Source organism: Mesoplodon densirostris, chromosome 6 (genome assembly GCF_025265405.1).
Source record: "Mesoplodon densirostris isolate mMesDen1 chromosome 6, mMesDen1 primary haplotype, whole genome shotgun sequence".
In the NCBI taxonomy this organism is placed as follows: Eukaryota; Metazoa; Chordata; class Mammalia; order Artiodactyla; family Ziphiidae; genus Mesoplodon; species Mesoplodon densirostris.
Window position 1 is genome coordinate 70,974,731 of NC_082666.1, and position 16,939 is coordinate 70,991,669.

The 16,939-nt window shown below is 40.4% G+C and overlaps 2 protein-coding genes across 5 annotated transcripts in view; both read right to left on the bottom strand.

Annotated features, from left to right (window-relative positions):
• The window catches only part of RIC1 (RIC1 homolog, RAB6A GEF complex partner 1), a 141,924-nt gene extending 141,014 nt beyond the window's left edge, over window positions 1–910 (bottom strand). For 2 of the 4 annotated variants that reach the window (XM_060102188.1, XM_060102190.1), the window contains exon 1: window positions 460–910. In XM_060102188.1, the coding sequence (XP_059958171.1) occupies window positions 460–603 (144 nt within the window). In that variant the 5' untranslated portion in view covers window positions 604–910. The remainder of the gene's footprint in view (window positions 1–459) is intronic. The other 2 variants (XM_060102191.1, XM_060102187.1) reach the window with 1 other exon arrangement.
• Window positions 911–3,144: 2,234 nt separating this feature from the next.
• The window catches only part of PDCD1LG2 (programmed cell death 1 ligand 2), a 92,043-nt gene continuing 78,248 nt past the window's right edge, over window positions 3,145–16,939 (bottom strand). Inside the window, 2 exon segments of the mRNA XM_060100487.1 lie at window positions 3,145–3,382; window positions 9,144–9,280. Of these exon segments, the coding sequence (XP_059956470.1) occupies window positions 3,145–3,382; window positions 9,144–9,280 (375 nt within the window).

Below are 16,939 nucleotides of genomic sequence, written 5' to 3' on the forward strand. Positions count from 1 at the left end.
GTAAAGTCTGACACTGGGTAAAGCCCAACAGGCTTTCCCTAACTTCAAAACAATGGCCTTTAGGGCAAGAAAGGTCTAGGAACAGAACAGCGGCCAGATTCCTAATTGCGGAAAGTTTAAACAAATTTGTTCCTCAGCGAATGGGGAAAGGGAGAGGAGGTAAAGTCTGGGCTCTGCCGACGGAGCGCGTGGGGTCCGCACTGTGCGCGGCCGTCGGTCCAACGCAGGGAGGCGCTGGGATTTGGGGCAGCAGCGACGACATCCACCCTGGAGCCCTGGCCGGAGGACGTGTTAGGACCCGGGGGTTCGTGCGGCCGAGTAGGTGGAACAAGGACGGCGAAGACGAGTGGCTCTGGCGCGAAGGGGCAGGGGTCCCAGACTCCGGGTGGAAGTTGGGGGCGAGACGATACCGGGACGCCGGGGAGGGAGAGGCGAGAGACGGCGGGCGGCTCTACTTACTCGGCTGTACCAGATGCTGAGGCGGGCCGGGGCCAGCACGGCGAAGAAAGTCCTCTGGGGGTCGGACTGAACGTGGAAAGGCGCCTCGGCCGGGCTCCCCAAAGGGCAGAGCAGCCTCTTGGGCCAGCCGCTCAGGAAATACATGGTCCGCGCGGAGCCGCAGACGCCGCGGCGCCCGGCGGCCCCCGGCCCCGTCCGTCACACTCAGCGGCCCGGGGCCGGACGCCCGTCTCCCACACCGCCACCGGCCGAGTCGGCGGCGGCGGCGGTGGCAGCTCAGGGCATTTGCCCGTTGGCCGGGCCGGGCCGAGCCGACGCGAAGCTAAGCGACGAAGTCACCCCCGCGCAGACGGGGCCCAGTGTGGGGGAGGGAGGGGGGAAAGACAGAGTCGGGGCCGGGAAGGGGCGGGAGGAGCTGGAGGAGCTGGAAAAGCTGGGAAGGCCCGCCCAGGCCCCGCCCCTTCCTCGGGCCGCCCTGGCGTCACCACGCCGCGCCGCGTGTGTCTGGCCAGGGAGGGCTGCTGCGCGCGCGCGCGTACTGGAGACCTCCCCTCCCCCTCCCTCTGCTTTCTGAAACTTCGCCTTGGGCTTCACTTCAACACGCATGCGCCTTTGCCCCGCTCTTGCTCCTCTGCACCTCCCACTTGCAATGTAGAGCGTGTAGTCTGGGCTGGAAGGCGGGACCACCGCCTGAGACTCGGCGACAAGTGGGCCGAGCCAGCGAGACGCAGCTACAAGGCGACTACGAGTTGGAGCCGCCCCTTGCCTGGCCTAGCCAAATTTGACTTCCCTCGCGGATTGGTGCGGCCTCTGGTGGAGGCGGTCCCGGGGCTGCATCGCCGAGCGGGGGTGGGGGTGGGGGGAATTGCAGAGGAGGGCGAGTCACGTGATGCTCCGTGCTCTAGTTCCGGTCTTGGTTTCTGGGCCGTGGTTTCTGTGCTGGGTTGCCGTGTCCCTCGCCCAGTGAGCCTTTCTTGTGTGACAAGGTCTGCAGTGAAACCTGGTGGTGAACTTCCTGCCCTCATGGAGTTTACCCCCTAGAGGGGCCCTTTATTTCAATTCGTAAATAAACCACCATGAAAGTGCCTGAATCCTGTTCTCTGTCCTTCAGGAATTCTAAATGTAGTGTACATTTTTGAATTCAGTTCGCATATTTCTGTCCCTCTACCAACCATAATATTAAAGAAGGCGAGGCTTTCTCTTTTGCACTCTCAGTAGGGTATAAGATTTAATTTTAGAGCTGGAACAGACTTTAGAGATTCTGTAGTTCAATGTTTAACTTTTTGGACCCAGGGATCACCTTAATAAGAGGGTTTTCTTAAGTGTTGACTCTGCAATTACTTCTGAATAGGATGGCAGGAGTGGCGAGGGAATGCGGAGTAGGGGAAGGGGGGGGTCTGGATTAAAAGACTTGCTTCTCATTATCTACTTTTTTGTACAGTCTGAATTTTTCCACGTGTTTTTATTACTTTTTCAATTAAAAGATTTTTAAGTTAGCCCAGGTTTTAAAAAAAATGTTAGCTCACATGAAAAAGTAGCAAGATAAACAGCAAAAGAGGAAACAAAGTAACTTAATCTGTATCAGATGTAGTATTGTAGCTGGTATTCATAACAAAATATGTAACTTTCCATAATTTTCCTAAACATTCAGTGCATTCCCCAGAAGGCGATCAAAGAACCCAGGATTCCTCAAATCAAAGTTGAAATTGTATCACTGCTCACCAGCCTCTTGTGGTCAGACGTGTCTCCTTCCTGGTGTTTTTTTATGACAAACAACAAAGCAGCCTGGAACATAGTAAGAATAGTAAACTCAAAATATTTGTCAAAGGAAACTTTGGATGAAACCGTGATCCAGCTGAACTGTACCATTAGACAAATAAAGAGGCCCAGAGTGGTTTCTTGGCTTGCCAATATAAAATTGTAGAAGAATAACAGTGGCATCATACTGTCATCTAACATTCTCAGATTCAGTTATGCACTTGGCAGAAAGAGAGAGGAAATTAAAATAAGTTACAGGGCACCAATTCCACTGGCAAAATTTCCTGAGAGTGTATTCGTCCCAGGTCTCCTTCAGAGGTTCTTTGTTCTCACGTGCTTCCTAAATATTAGCATTTAACTGCACACAAGCACATTTTAAGGAACTTCTAAGTAATTTTCATTGCTCTCAGTTTTAACTTTACTTGCTGGCTTTAGAATCTAATTTCCCTGCCACACTCCTTTGTAGCATTTAAGGTTTGCAGAATATTTTCAAATGCATGACTTGATTTCGTTCCACAGTAAATCTTCAAGGTAGGTAATACTGGTGTGATGTTATTCTCACTTTCTTAATGAGGAAACAGGACCAGAGTGGTGAACATGCCTAAGTCACATGGCCTGAAGAGAACTGGCCTTCCTTCTACAGATCTAGTGATCTTTGGATTGAACTGAACTGTGGTAGCTGTTCCAGGCAGTGAGACCTTGTAGGCCTTTCACCCTGTGGGGGGAAAAGTAAAATATCTGACTCTCCACAATCCCTTACTTAAGAGTTCCCCCATTGTGATAGAAACCTCATGAACTGGACTTTCCAGCTTTCAAATATCAGTGTAATGTTACTCTAAATACACTAGCAATTCTTGTGCCCTGGATGGTCCTTCTCTTCCTTTCCCTACACCACCACCGTCACTCTCAAGTCAAACTTAATGAACTCTATTCTGAGCTAAGACTGAGGTGTAAGTGAACATCAATAGGTATGTGTTGGGCTTCCCTGGTGGCGCAGTGGTTGGGAGTCCGCCTGCCGATGCAGGGGACGCACGTTCATGCCCCGCTCCAGGAGGATCCCACATGCCACGCAGCAGCTGGGCCCGTGAGCCATGGCCGCTGAGCCTGCGCGTCCGGATCCTGTGCTCCAAAACGAGAGAGGCCACAACAGTGAGAGGCCCGCGTACTGCAAAAAAAAAAAAAAAAAAGGTATGTGGGTTCATGTATCAAATTAACGGGTTTTTTTAATTAGAAGAAATGTTGGTACACAGAAACAGAGGTACATTTATAAACGGTTGGTGGAAGTATAATTTGGTGCAATTTTTCTAAAGAGTAGTTGGTATTACGTTTAAGAGAGATCTTAAAGATATGCACACCTTTGGCCCCAACTATTTCTTTTCCTATGATTATTTTCTAAGAAATAAACACCAATATGTACAGAGTTTAGCTTTAAGAATGTACCCCACAAAGGTGTAGCTAAGAGGAAGTAATCCAAATGTCCCCCAAAAGACATTAATTATAGTCCTTCCTTACAATGGAATATCTTGCAAAAATAAAAAATTATGTTGGGGAAGAATATGTAATCATATAGAAGTATATTCACTATATATTATGAAATAATGAAAGCAGAAAAAAGGCAGTATGTAAAATATCCTATGTTCATGAAAAAAAAAAGGAAGAAAATGCACTAAAATTCTGGTATTTACCCCTGACTATGGTGCTTTTTATGTTCTTTTGGGGGCTTTTCTGTATTTTCCAAATTGTCTATAACAAACACATGTTACTTCTGTAATGAAAAACAATTATGTAAAACAATGTTAAATTGCTCATGACTGATAATGCCCCACTTGCCTGCTTTAAGTGGGGCCTGCAGTGCTGGCAAATCAGGGAGGAATGTAGTAACGTGGAGCTTCAGGCACTGTCCCAAGACTGGTGAGAGGAGGATTAGGAGGAAAAGCACCCTGAGTCATCAGACCGAAAGTAGGCTCTCTGCCCTTCGCACATTCACAGACTTCTTATAACAGTACACAGTTGGACTGGAATTTGATCCTTCGCACACCACTCCCAATATGGGGGGAGCTCTATAATAGCTTATCACAGTATTCACCGAAAGTGATACTGCTTTAGTTTTTGACTGTTTAATATGCTTTTTTAAAAATATTTATTTATTTATTTTTGTCTGCGTTGGGTCTTAGTTGATGACACGTGGGATCTTTCCTACGGCGCACAGGCTTCTCTCTAGTTGTGGCGCAAAGGGGTGGGCACCGGGCTCCAAAGGGTGTGGGTTCTCTAGTTATGGCATGCAGGCTCAGTAGTTGCAGCTCTCGGGCTTAGTTGCTCCGCGGCATGTGGGATCTTAGTTCCCTAACCAGGGATCGAACCCACATCTCCTGCATTGGAAGGCGGATTCTTAACCACTGGACCACCAGGGAAGTCCCTAATATGCTTTTAACATTCAACTTTATGATGCTTCTGTTATGTGCAACTGATGTATTTGCTTCTGGGATAGATTCTTGATTATTATTCATCCCCTCCTGAAGATTGATAATATCTCAGCTGAAATGATACAGTGTCTGGGTTTTGCTTCAAGATAATCTGGGGGTGAGTGGAGAAGGTGGAAATACATATGAAACAAGGTTGGCCCTGAGTTGATAATCTAGGAAGCTAAATGATGGGAACTTGGGAGCTCATCTTGTTATTCCATATGGTTGAAATTTCCATTAAAAAAGTATAAACATTTAAATTTTTAAAAACTCAGGAACTCCATCATGTGTGATTAACCAGGCTACCTTGTTCACAATCCTCATGGTAAATAGTGTTAAATTTTACTTAGAATCATTTAATTAACCATAAAGGCAGAATGGCTTATTATTAATAAGCCTTAACTGATGCAAATGAGACTCCCTAGGCTGGCACTTGAACACAAACTAGAAAATAAAGTGAGGAAGTCTACTGTTCCTAATAAAGCAAAATGGGAAAAGAGTCACTATTCTTTCCCTTCACTTTGATCTTTTTAGAAATTAAAAAAAAATCGTTGGAAACAGACCTGATTCCACTCAAAGAGCAAACAATAACAATCGTTCTGTTTGACCATGTCTCATCCAGTTTTCCAGTATAAAAAATGCCAACCTGAATTTTCTGTGTGTATTCTTTATTAAAATAGCAAGAGGAGTTCGAATGAGAAATTGTTTAACCCCATAATGTGAGACAATAGAGTTCACCATAATTCTAATGACACCTCCCTTTCTTCATTCCCCCCTTCCTCTTCCACCTCCTCCTCCTTCTTTTCCCTCTATATTCAGAGAAATTTCCCTTCATTAATTTGGAGAAAAATTCGTATTCACTGCATTATCTTTTTTATTGCCTGTATTTACCAGTAAGCTTAGAGTCATGTTTAGTGCCCAGGTGTAACAAACCATTCTGGTATATAATAGTTTTGTCTTCTGCACTATTCTCATCCATTAGTCTTAGGTTTTCCACTAGGTTTAATCTGATAACTTTGAGAATGATAAACCCCAAGTGAGTACAATTCTAGAAACTTAACAGTTTACATGAAAAATTTTTATCAAACCAAACCTTAATATTAACTGTATAACTTATGTTTTATAGCAGTTCAAAATGTTATAAAAGGGCAACACTCTTCTTTTTTTATTACCTTTTTTAATGGTTTAGCTATTGTGTTGTGGTAAACATATAACATAAAATTTACCATCTTAACTATTTTTAACTGAACAGTTCAGTAGCCTAAGTATATTCACCCTATTGTGAAACAGATCAACAGAACTTTTTCATTTTGCAAAACTGAGACTCTATATCTATTAAACAATAACTTCTCTCTTCCCCTGCCTCCCAGCCCCTGATAACCACCATTCTACTTCCTGTTTCTGTGAGTTTGACTAGTTTAGTTTCCACCTCATGTAAGTGGAATCATACAACGTTTGTCTTTTTTGTGACTGGCTTATTTCACTTAGCGTAATGTCCTCAAGGTTCATCCATGTTGTAGACTGTGATAGTATTTCCTTCCTTTTTAAGGCTGAATAATATCCCATTGTATATATATAACACACTTTGTCTATGCATTCATCCATTGATGGACACTTGGGTTGCTTCCACATTTTGGCTACTGTGAATAAAGCTGCTGAGAACTTTGGTGTACAAACATCTGTTCAAGTCCCTGCTTTCAATTCCTTTGGCTATGTACCCAGAAGTGGGATGATTAGATCATATGGCAGTTCTATTTTTAATTTTTTGAGGAACTTCCAATACTGTTTTTCATAAAGGTTGCACCATTTTGCAATCCCAGCAACAGTGCACAAGAGTTCCAATTTCTCCACGTCCTCACCTTAAGCTTACTGGTAAATACAGGCAATAAAAAAGATAATGCAATGAATATGAATTTTTCTCCAAATTAATGTGTTTTTTTTTAATAGTAGCCAACTTCATGGATGTCAGATGATATCTCACTTTGGGTTTTGATTTGAATTTCTCTGATGATTAGTGAAGTCGAACAGCTTTTTATATACTTGTTGGACATTTGTATATCATCTTTGAAGAAATGTTATTATTACCTTTGATACAATGTAACATCAGCAGGTCTGCACAGAAAGGCAAAGCTCAAGAGCAAATCTTTTTTTTTTTTTTTTTTTTTTTTGCGGTACGCGGGCCTCTCACTGTTGTGGCCTCTCCCGTTGCGGAGCACAGGCTCCGGACGCGCAGGCTCAGCTGCCATGGCTCACGGGCCCAGCCGCTCCGCGGCATGTGGGATCCTCCCGGACCGGGGCACAAACCCGCGTCTCCTGCATCGGCAGGCGGACTCCCAACCACTGCGCCACCAGGGAAGCCTAAGAGCAAATCTTTGAGCTTAAGTTTTGTAGGATGTATTTTAGGTTCTCCATCAAGTTTGAATGTGATTAATCCTTACATTCAGAGAATTGCAGGATCCTTACAAGTGTGACGTCTTAGTCAGAACGGGCCTTAAATAGTATCCAGTCCAATCTCTAGACCTGATAAGAATATAAGTGGATTCATAGAGTAAGTTTACATATATTTAAAACATAGAAATAATTTATAAAACCACTAAAGAATTAATATAAAACGAACATATCCATGAAACAACACTCAATACACTTGATTTTAAGTACCTGAGAGATACAGAAAAGTGGCTACATATTAAAAAAAAACAAAAAAAAACTAAAGGGACAGCCATCAAAATATTTGCAGTAGTCATCTCTAGAAAATATAATTATGAATGGTTTTTCTTTTCTTTTTCATTCTCGGCAGTTTATGTTTTTTTTTCTTTTATAATCAGAAAAATAGTGCTATTTTTTAATATGTTAATTTGTTATTGAGGAGATCAGTTTTCCCAAAGTGTGGTCCACTCATCACCTGCATCAGAATTGTCTGGAGATACAATTTAAAATGCAGATACCTACAAACTATCATGTATAAAATAAGGATATATTGTATAACACAGGGAATATAGCTGATATTTTATAATAACTATAAATGGAGTATAACCTTTAAAAATAGTGAATCACTATATTATACACCTGCAACATATAATATTGTATATCAACTATACTTCAATTAAACAAAGAAAAATTAAAAAGAGAATCTGCCACACACACAAAAATAAAATGTAGATTCCTTGGCCAAGTCCCAGGCTTCCTGAATCAGAATTCCTTGATGGTGTGGCCCAAGAATTAGCATTTTAAACAAATACCCTCATGATTCTCATGCATATTAATAAGGTTGATAAAGAGTTGATTAGGAGTTAAAAAGCTAAAGTGCCTCTTGTTTGTACTCTATATGTGGGCTAGAATCTCTGCACTGAATCTCCAATCCTCCTGTCAGCATGCAAACAAGTCAGAATCCAGGTGCGCTGGATTCCTAGGAAGTGTGGGCATGAACCCTCTTCCAGCAAATCTGAATTTTCTTGATTTCCTGATGAAAGAGTTATCCGAAGGGTGTAACAACTCTGCTGTAGAGACCAGATGAGACCAAGTTGTTGAAGTGACCTTAGGTCATTCAGTAGCAATCATCATGAGTGAGCTGAGCCCATGCTTATGGACTACCTGGCCCGTGCTCATCATATTTGTTTTGCCCTCCTAGCCCTCTGAGCTACACTTAACTGTTCCTCATCTGTAGAGTGGAAATGATAATAACTATCTTATCAGATTCTATTTTTTTTCATAATGCTGGAAACCGAGAGCTCAGAGTAATCCGTGCCCTTAGCAGTATATTTTGGATTAGACACAAAGAACTTCCTAATGATTAATGCTATTACACGAATAATAATAATAATAGTAATAATAATAATAACAACAACTAGTATTTATTCAGCCCTCATTATGTGCTAGATACTGCTCTAAGCACTTAATTTTTACCGTCCTAACAATCATATGAGGTAGCTATTATTATCCTTATTTTACAGGTGAAGAACCTGAGGCTTAGAAAGACTCAAGGTTCACAGAGTTAAGAAGTGGTGGAGTTAAAACTTGAACCCAGAACCCAAACACTTAACAACTTCAATACTGTCTCTTTCTACAAACTTAATTTCTCACTAACTAAATATACATATTTTATGTCAGGCTGACTTATTAACTATTATTGTTAATTCCTAAGAATATTTTTTATTAATCCTGCATGCAGAAAAATTGCTAAGAAAATGAATGAAATTGGCATTTTCACATTCACCTAGCAAATAACATCATTTGTATCTTAAGCAAAAATGAAAACGATAATGTATCCAAAAGGTCACGTGAATTCTTAAGAATAAGCAGTGGACAGAAGAGAGGGAAGAAGAAATCACATCACTCAGGTAGGATGTTGAAGGCTATAAAGTGAATCAAGGAATTAGTTTTTTAAAAATTGGATAGTAGTTTAACAACATTAACCCACCCACATCATTCAATACATGATTCACCAAAGGAAGACTCTCCCCTTACCCAAGTCACTTCCTAAAAATGCCCAATGGAATGCACTGCAGGCTCTTTCCTCTGAAGGTCCTTAGGATTTGATTGTGTTCCTGCCGTGTGCTGCACTGCCTGTGGCTTCCCAATAGAGAGGAATCTTCTGCAGGACCCTGCGAAAGGGAGCATATTGTTCCAATTTCTCCCCTCAACCTACACTTCCCCAACTCCAGGCAAGCACATTGTTCTCAGAGGTTGTCTCAGAATTCCTCTGCAGTAAAGACAAAAAATTGACAAAGATGGCAACAGCTCTCTCTAGGTTTTTACCTTGACCAGGTGGAAGGAAACACATGGGTTTATATCAGCCAAGTGTGTGGATTAGAAAAGGAACTTGGCCATTGCCTGCATATACTTTGTTATTAAGCCCACATCCTTCCATGATCACAGAAATAAAAAAACAGTTTACCTGTTAATGTCTGTTAAAAAGTAGAAAGAGTTATCCAGCTCTGTAACCCAGATCTCTGGTGAAAAGTCTGTTTGTCTAAAATGGGGTAAGCTCCAAGACTCAAGGAATGGGGAAATGGGTGCTGAGATCCTCTAAAGCTTATCCCTAAATATCCTATTATTGCTCATACAGTTCCCTCTTGTGGCTAAAGTAGTCACTAGAAAAAAAAAAAAACTACTCAAGTTTGTATCATCCTCTCTTACTCTACAGATTTTATAACAACTATGGGCATTTCTAAGTTTGTTCACCTTGAAAGCACTAATAACAATACCCCCAAGCAAAAGTTCCGAAACAAACTTATTCGGACCATATAACTACCATACAATAAATTTTAAAGATGTCAAAGCTCAGTTAATGCAGACATGAAGTTGAGTATATGAAATCAAAGACAGTCAAGGAATTAAAATGTGTGAACACGATAGTTAACACTTTACAATGCCATTAACCTTAACAAAGCAAGAGTTTCCCAAAGCCCATGTTAGTCCCTGAAAACATATTAGACACCACTGGAAGTTCAGTTAATCAGCAAAGGCCATAGAGTCACAAGTTGGTGAAAGAGTTTGTCACTATGAAACACAGTACGTAACATTATTATATTCAGGCCATGGGTAAGCTACAAATCTTCCAAAATTATATATGTACTTTTTATCTTTCATTTACTTATGATGGCTTCCTCAATGTTCTATTGAGAACATGTTTGCATTTATACCTGTTTCAATATTCCACTTATTAATGGATGCATTTCCTGGGTTATCTTAGTTCTTATTAAAACTTTAGACAAATACAAATTTAAAAGGAATGGAGCAAAAGAGACTTCTGAAAAAAAGTCCACCAACAAAGCAGTAAAAGAACCATCTAGTGTGTCAATATTCAATAATTCTTCAAAACCTTTCTTTTCTGTCGCCCAAAGACACTGTTACCTTCAAGAACAGGGAACTATCTATGAGGCTCCTTCCTAAAGAAGCAACCCGGTGCTCTCCTTCCAGCAATGCAGCACCTCCTCCACCTGGGCTCTCCTTCTTTTGTAGACCCACCTTTCCTTTACCCTTTGTCTTCGTTTTGTTCCCCCAGAAGCCAACAAGAATACATACGCCAATAGTTTATTTGGGTGTTGGTAACAGGAAATGCCAGCAGGGGAAATAAGCAAGGGAGGGAAGACAGCCAATAAGGGGAGTGTTTTCAAGCACATTAGCAGTATGGGTAACAAGTGCTTAGTCCCTCTGGGGAATTTTGGGAACCAGTGTAGAACCCATGCCTCTGAGTTATTGCACCTGAGAAGCAAGGGAGCTGGAGATTTATGCACCAACTCTTACCAACCATTACTTAAGGGCTGCTCCTGGGAGGCATTAAATCTCCGCACACCCAGCCTCCATGCTCACAGTTGGATCTCTAGCCTCTAGAGAAAGCCACTGAAACGTGGTTCAGTTGCTGGCAGTTGGTAAGGCCCCAGGGAGACATGGTGCACCAATAGCACCTGCTACACTAGTGTCTGAGATTCCAATCTAGTACACGGAGACCCATTATCAAAAGTCAGGGCTCATTGAATAGGGAAGAAGATCAAAAGCTCTGGAGACAGACTGATTGGTCTCAAAATCTGGGTTCCTAACCTCACTAAGCTTCAAAAATCCACGAAGGATTGTTGTGGGGATTAAATAATGTAATTCATGTAAAAGTACCCAGTATTGTGACTGGCACATGGTACATACTCCCCAAAATGCTAGTGATTAATATTATTCTTAACACCGGATCCCCTTAAACCAGACCAGACCTAAAAATGTTCTGCTTGACCAGTTTGCCCAGCAGGAACCCAAAAATTCCAGTCTTGCTATTGGCACAGCATTTATGCTGGTGTCAGTGAACAGAACTGGCAAAACCTCTGTGTTTCAATCCAGCTAGTCTTGAAGACCTGGCCAGATGGAGCCCTGAATTCTCATCAGAGGGGGAGAGGGTTATCTGAAGCTGAGTGGGGCTCAATAGATCCCACAAAATAGATCTCCCAAGGAAGGCATAGGTTCCAGGACAGGACATGGTCCAACTCACCCTCTCCACATTATTTTTCTACCCAGCCACTCAGACAGTCTTTAATTTTTTTTTTTATGTTTATGAGAAAAAGTAGGGGAGGAAAGAACTAGTATTTATCCTCCTCCCTAACAAGTTCCAACACAAAAATATAACTGCCCTTTCAATAAGCAAGTATTTTTGGAATTCCTTAGTTCAAATGAAATTACATGGTTCACATGCCCAAGGCATTTTTTTCAAACTGTTTTTCCTCCCAGTCAGTGAAGACCAGACTTTTGGAAAAACTCAAACTTTCATTAAAGTTCAGCCATGCAGGATATAAAAGCTGGGTGGGTCCTACTTAGATTTTTCTTTGTGGCTAAATATCTCTACCTGACAGCAAGAACAGATTTTAGGAAGAGATACAGAGGGCATGGAGAGTGGGGTCACATAAAGACGAAAACAAAAGGAAACTTTGAGAAGAAAACATATATTTTCCAAAAAGCAAAAAACACCAAAATATTCAATTCTTTAGTGTCTGAAAAATATAGCAAATTTGTTTCAGTACAATGCTGTGTTTTTCTAAATCGCTCATTGATAATGAAGACTGTAATTGAAATTCCAGTTTTGAAAATGTTTAGCCACTAATATTTACAGAAGCTTGATAAAAAATATTGCCCTCTTTAATTAAAGGAAACACATATCCTCCAAAGTCGACACTCGAAAGAGAATCTCCACATGGAAAGGAATAGCTGGATCTTATATCTTCTCCTTGGCCTGGGTGGAGGGCACTTTTCCCTCCTTTAACATTGGCCTAAGCCAGGGCAGTAGACTGGTTTGATTCCAAAAGCATTTCCTAATAAACTTCCTGTACCCTAATCTCTGTCTCAGAGTCTGCTTCCCTGGGAACCCAATTCATGGCAGGTACCCACAGCCCAGGTGCAAATATATAGACACCTTAACTCCTCAAGTCTAGACCCAAAGGAGTATAGGAAGAGAAAGTCAAAGCAGTCTATTATTGCCTGTATGTAGAACTGTCTCATGCTCAGTTGATCGGTGGTTTTAGTGATTGATTACTCCCTTGCAGGAGGAAGTTTGCCCATCTCTCTATTTTGAGGTCTTTGAATAATAACCATATCAGAATATAACTTAATAAGTACCATATTTATAAAAATGTGGGTTGTGGGGACATTTTGTTGTAAACTGTCTTAGAAATAGAGTAAAAATAAATTAGCAAAAAAAGAATAGAGAAAGAGACTTAGAAATGAAAGAAGTACTGATATATCTCACTTTGTAAAAAAAAATACATTCCTGAAAAAGTGGACTATGAATCACATTTTGGTGAATTAAATTATATTTTAAAGTCAGTAGCAGAACTCACCATGTAGAGATTTTTATGACGAATAGTTTTGCAGAGAAAAAATGGCAAATTTAAATCACCAGCTTCCAATTTGTTATTTTATGAAACTAGATTTTCACTCACTGGAATGATTTAAAGTATTTGTTACTTAAAATCTAAAGCCACAGCAAAACATCTAATGTAAAATTGCATTCAACTCTGATTAACTGCTCTTGGCCCAATGTTTTTAGATAGAGAGGGAGAAAAAGTCACTTCAAGTTATATATTGTGATATTGTTCTTAAGATTAGCCAAATTCTTTCCCAGCACTGCAACTTTATTGTATTATTATTATTGCTCAAAATAAATGCATTGGCGAAGACTTATCATTCTCTCCCTTAAATAATTTTAATTCTAATGCTACTTTTTTTTGGTTTTTTTAAAGATGAATTTATTTATTTTTGGCTGCATTGGGTCTTAATTGCTGCACGCGGGCTTTCTCTAGTTGCGGAGAGCGGGGGCTACTCTTCATTGTGGTGTGCCATCTTCTCACTGAGGAGGCTTCATCTTGATGCGGAGCACAGGCTCTAAGTACGAGGGCTTCAGCAGTTGCTGCGCATGCACTTAGTTGCTCCGCGGCACATGGGATTTTTCCGCACCAGGGATCGAACCCGTGTTTCTTGTGTTGGGAGGCGGATTCTTAACCACTGCGCCACCAGGGAAGTCCTTAATGCTACGTTTTGGTAATGGGTTTAAACTTCATTCTGGAAGTCTTTAAGAATAGAGAAATGAAGGTTGGGAACTTACTTATCCTCTTCTGCCAAACTGTTTCTTTTCCCCCCTAGATTAGTAGTCGCAGAGTAACCATGGATAATTTGGTACCAGATTTGGATAGAGGATTGAAAACTTGTCCTTAGCTCAAAGTCAGCAATTCACATTTAAATAAAATGCACATTTGGATGCAGTGCTCAAATTTAGATAAGATTATGTTAAAAAGATTCAGGAGGAAATAAGTCCTAAGATGACATGTATTTACAGTGGAATGAGGAACTTCCTTTGGAGACTAGTAAGTATCAATAGATCTGTTATTGCAAAGCTACCTAAACCTGCTTATATGGTATCATGAGAGGCAACAGGCACAAGTATACGCGTCAGGAATGTCTTTTGGAGAGGAGGAATAGCATGTACTCAGATCCAAAATATACTGACATGAGCTGTCTTGAGAAGAGTTTCAGATGCATAAGGATATTTCTTAAAAATAGGCTTCTAGGTTACGAGTCACTTCATTTCTCTGGGCCTCTTAGACTTATGTGAAAAGACAAGAGACATTTTGTGCCCAGTATAGAAGTGGCAGTGAAGGAGTGGCCCTATTTCCTTGCACTGAGGTTGTCCCTGCAGGCCTATAGCTCACCCAACTCCTTTCAAATTGTCTGCTAAGCTTCTCTAACTCATGGGTAAGGTGTGTGGCCACGGTGAATGGCACCAGGGATTTAGGAGTGGGGAGAGATTAGTGCAGATTCCAGTCCATCCTTGTGGGTTCCAGTGTGTCCTTGCTTCCCCCACTTCACATCCTGACTTCCTGTCCTGAGCACTTTAGCTCCAGCATCAGACACAGGAACAGCAGCCTCACATAGACGGTACAACCAGCTTCCGTAATTGCATACAGTCAACTCTCTATAATAAATCCTTTATTGTGTTCATTTCTCACGGTGGTTCTGCTTCTCTGAACAAACCCTGACTGACACATTTGGGTGCAAATTTCTTTTTTTTTTTTTACTATTATAAAAATGCCACTATGAACATTCATGTTTGTGTTTTCTGGTACACTTGTGCAAGAATTCCTCTATCATAGATACCTAAGAGTACATATTTCTGGATTGTAGGGCATTCAAATAGTCAACCTATAAGTTAGTACTGAATTTTATTCTTGAGTAGTTGTGCCAGTTTATACTCACACCAGCATTGTTTAAGAGCTCCTCTTGATCCAAGTCTTTGCAATTACTTAGTATAGTTATACCCACCTGTAGAGTATAATATGGTTTCTTATTGAAATCTTAATTAACATTAAGATTAATGTTTAATCTTAATATGATTACTAATGAAGGTGGAGAATCTTTGTATATTTCTATTCTCCACATTTTCTCTTCTGTAAAACAACTATTCATGTCTTTTACTCATTTTTCTTTTTTTTCTTTTAACATCTTTATTGGAGTATAATTGCTTTACAATGGTGTGTTCGTTTCTGTTTTATAACAAGGTGAATCAGCTATACATATACATATATCCCCATATCTCCTCCCTCTTGCATCTCCCTCCCACCCTCCCTATCCCACACCTCTAGGTGGTCACAAAGCACCAAGCTGATCTCCCTGTGCTGCGTGGCTGCTTCCCACTAGCTATCTATTTTACATTTGGTAGTGTATATATGTCCATGCCACTCTCTCACTAAGTCCCAGCTTACCCTTCCCGCCTCTCCGTGTCCTCAAGTCCATTCTCTACATCTGCACCTTTGGTTCTTCAGAACCTTTTTTTTAATTTTAGATTCCATATATATGTGTTAGCATATGGTATTTGTTTTTCTCTCTTTTTTTTTTTTACTCATTTTTGTATGGCACTGATGTTTAATTATTGATATACAGAAAGAGTTCTTTATACATTCTGGAAACAAATCTTTTAGGGTAATATGATGTGGTGTGATGGAGCTGGCTTATACAGTCTCACGAGAGTGATTTTGTGCTTCTCTTCCAAACTGTGTGTAGTGACATCATGTTGATAGCTTGAAATAAGCCATGGTGGGATTATTTCCTCCATGGTAATCATCAAACCCTACAAATCATGTTTTTTTCCCTTGGAAAGCTAGTTTTAAGACATTTACAAGCACAGCACTAGTTATATATGTTGCAAATATCTACTCTTGGTTTGTGGCTTGTCTGCAAATTCTTTTGTGAGGCCTTTTGAAGAACAGAAATCCCTAATTTTAGTAGAGTCAAGTTTGTCAATCTTTTCAGTTTTGGATAAGATTTTGTGTGTGTTTTGTTTAAGACATTCTTCTCTACCCCAAAGATATAAAAATACTATTCTATATTTTCCTTTTAGATGTTTAAAAATATCAGCTTTCCCATCCAAGTCTTTAATACACCTAGAATTGATTTCCAATGTACCTGTGGGGTAGGAATCTGATTTTGCTTCTTTCCCTGTATTTCCCCAGCACCACTTATTGACTAATTCTCCCTTTCCACAGTACGTACAATACCACTTCTCTTACATATTATGTCCACAAATATGTGGATCTGTTTCTGGAATCTCCACTATTCCATTAATCCACTTCTCTATTGCAGCATCAGTACCACACTCTCTTCATTCTTGTAACTTTATAATTAAAATCTAGAAACCTGGTAGGACAAGTCCTCCTACCTAATTCTTCTCCAAAAGAGTCTTAGTTACATATTGAAATTTGTTTATCTGTCCAAGTTTTAGAATCAGCTTATCAGGTTTTTTTTGGTGGGGAGGAGGAATCCCATTGGGATTTGGAATTAGATTACATTGAATCTATAGATCAAATTGGGGAGAACTGGCAAATTTACAATAGAGTCTTCCAATTGAACATATTCCACCATGCATTCTGTGATAGGTCTTCCTTGATGTTCATCAAATAGAGTTTTGGCATTTATTCCATATAGGCCTTATACAACTTTCATTAGGTAGCTTATATTTTTTTATTGTTATGGCAAACTGCATTTTTTTTCAAAATTGTATTTTCTAACTCTTTGTTGCCAGTGCTTAGAAATATATTTGATTTTGTGTATTGGTCTTCTATTCAGCCATGTTGCTGAGCTCTGCTATTATTATTAATAATTTGCCTGTAGATTCATTGGAATGTAAATGACTATATCTTGATGAAAAAAAGACCATTCCAATACTTCTACCAGGTACTGCTTCTCCTATCTTTGTGGTTTGTTATTTCTTTTTCTTGTCTTACTGCATTTAGGAA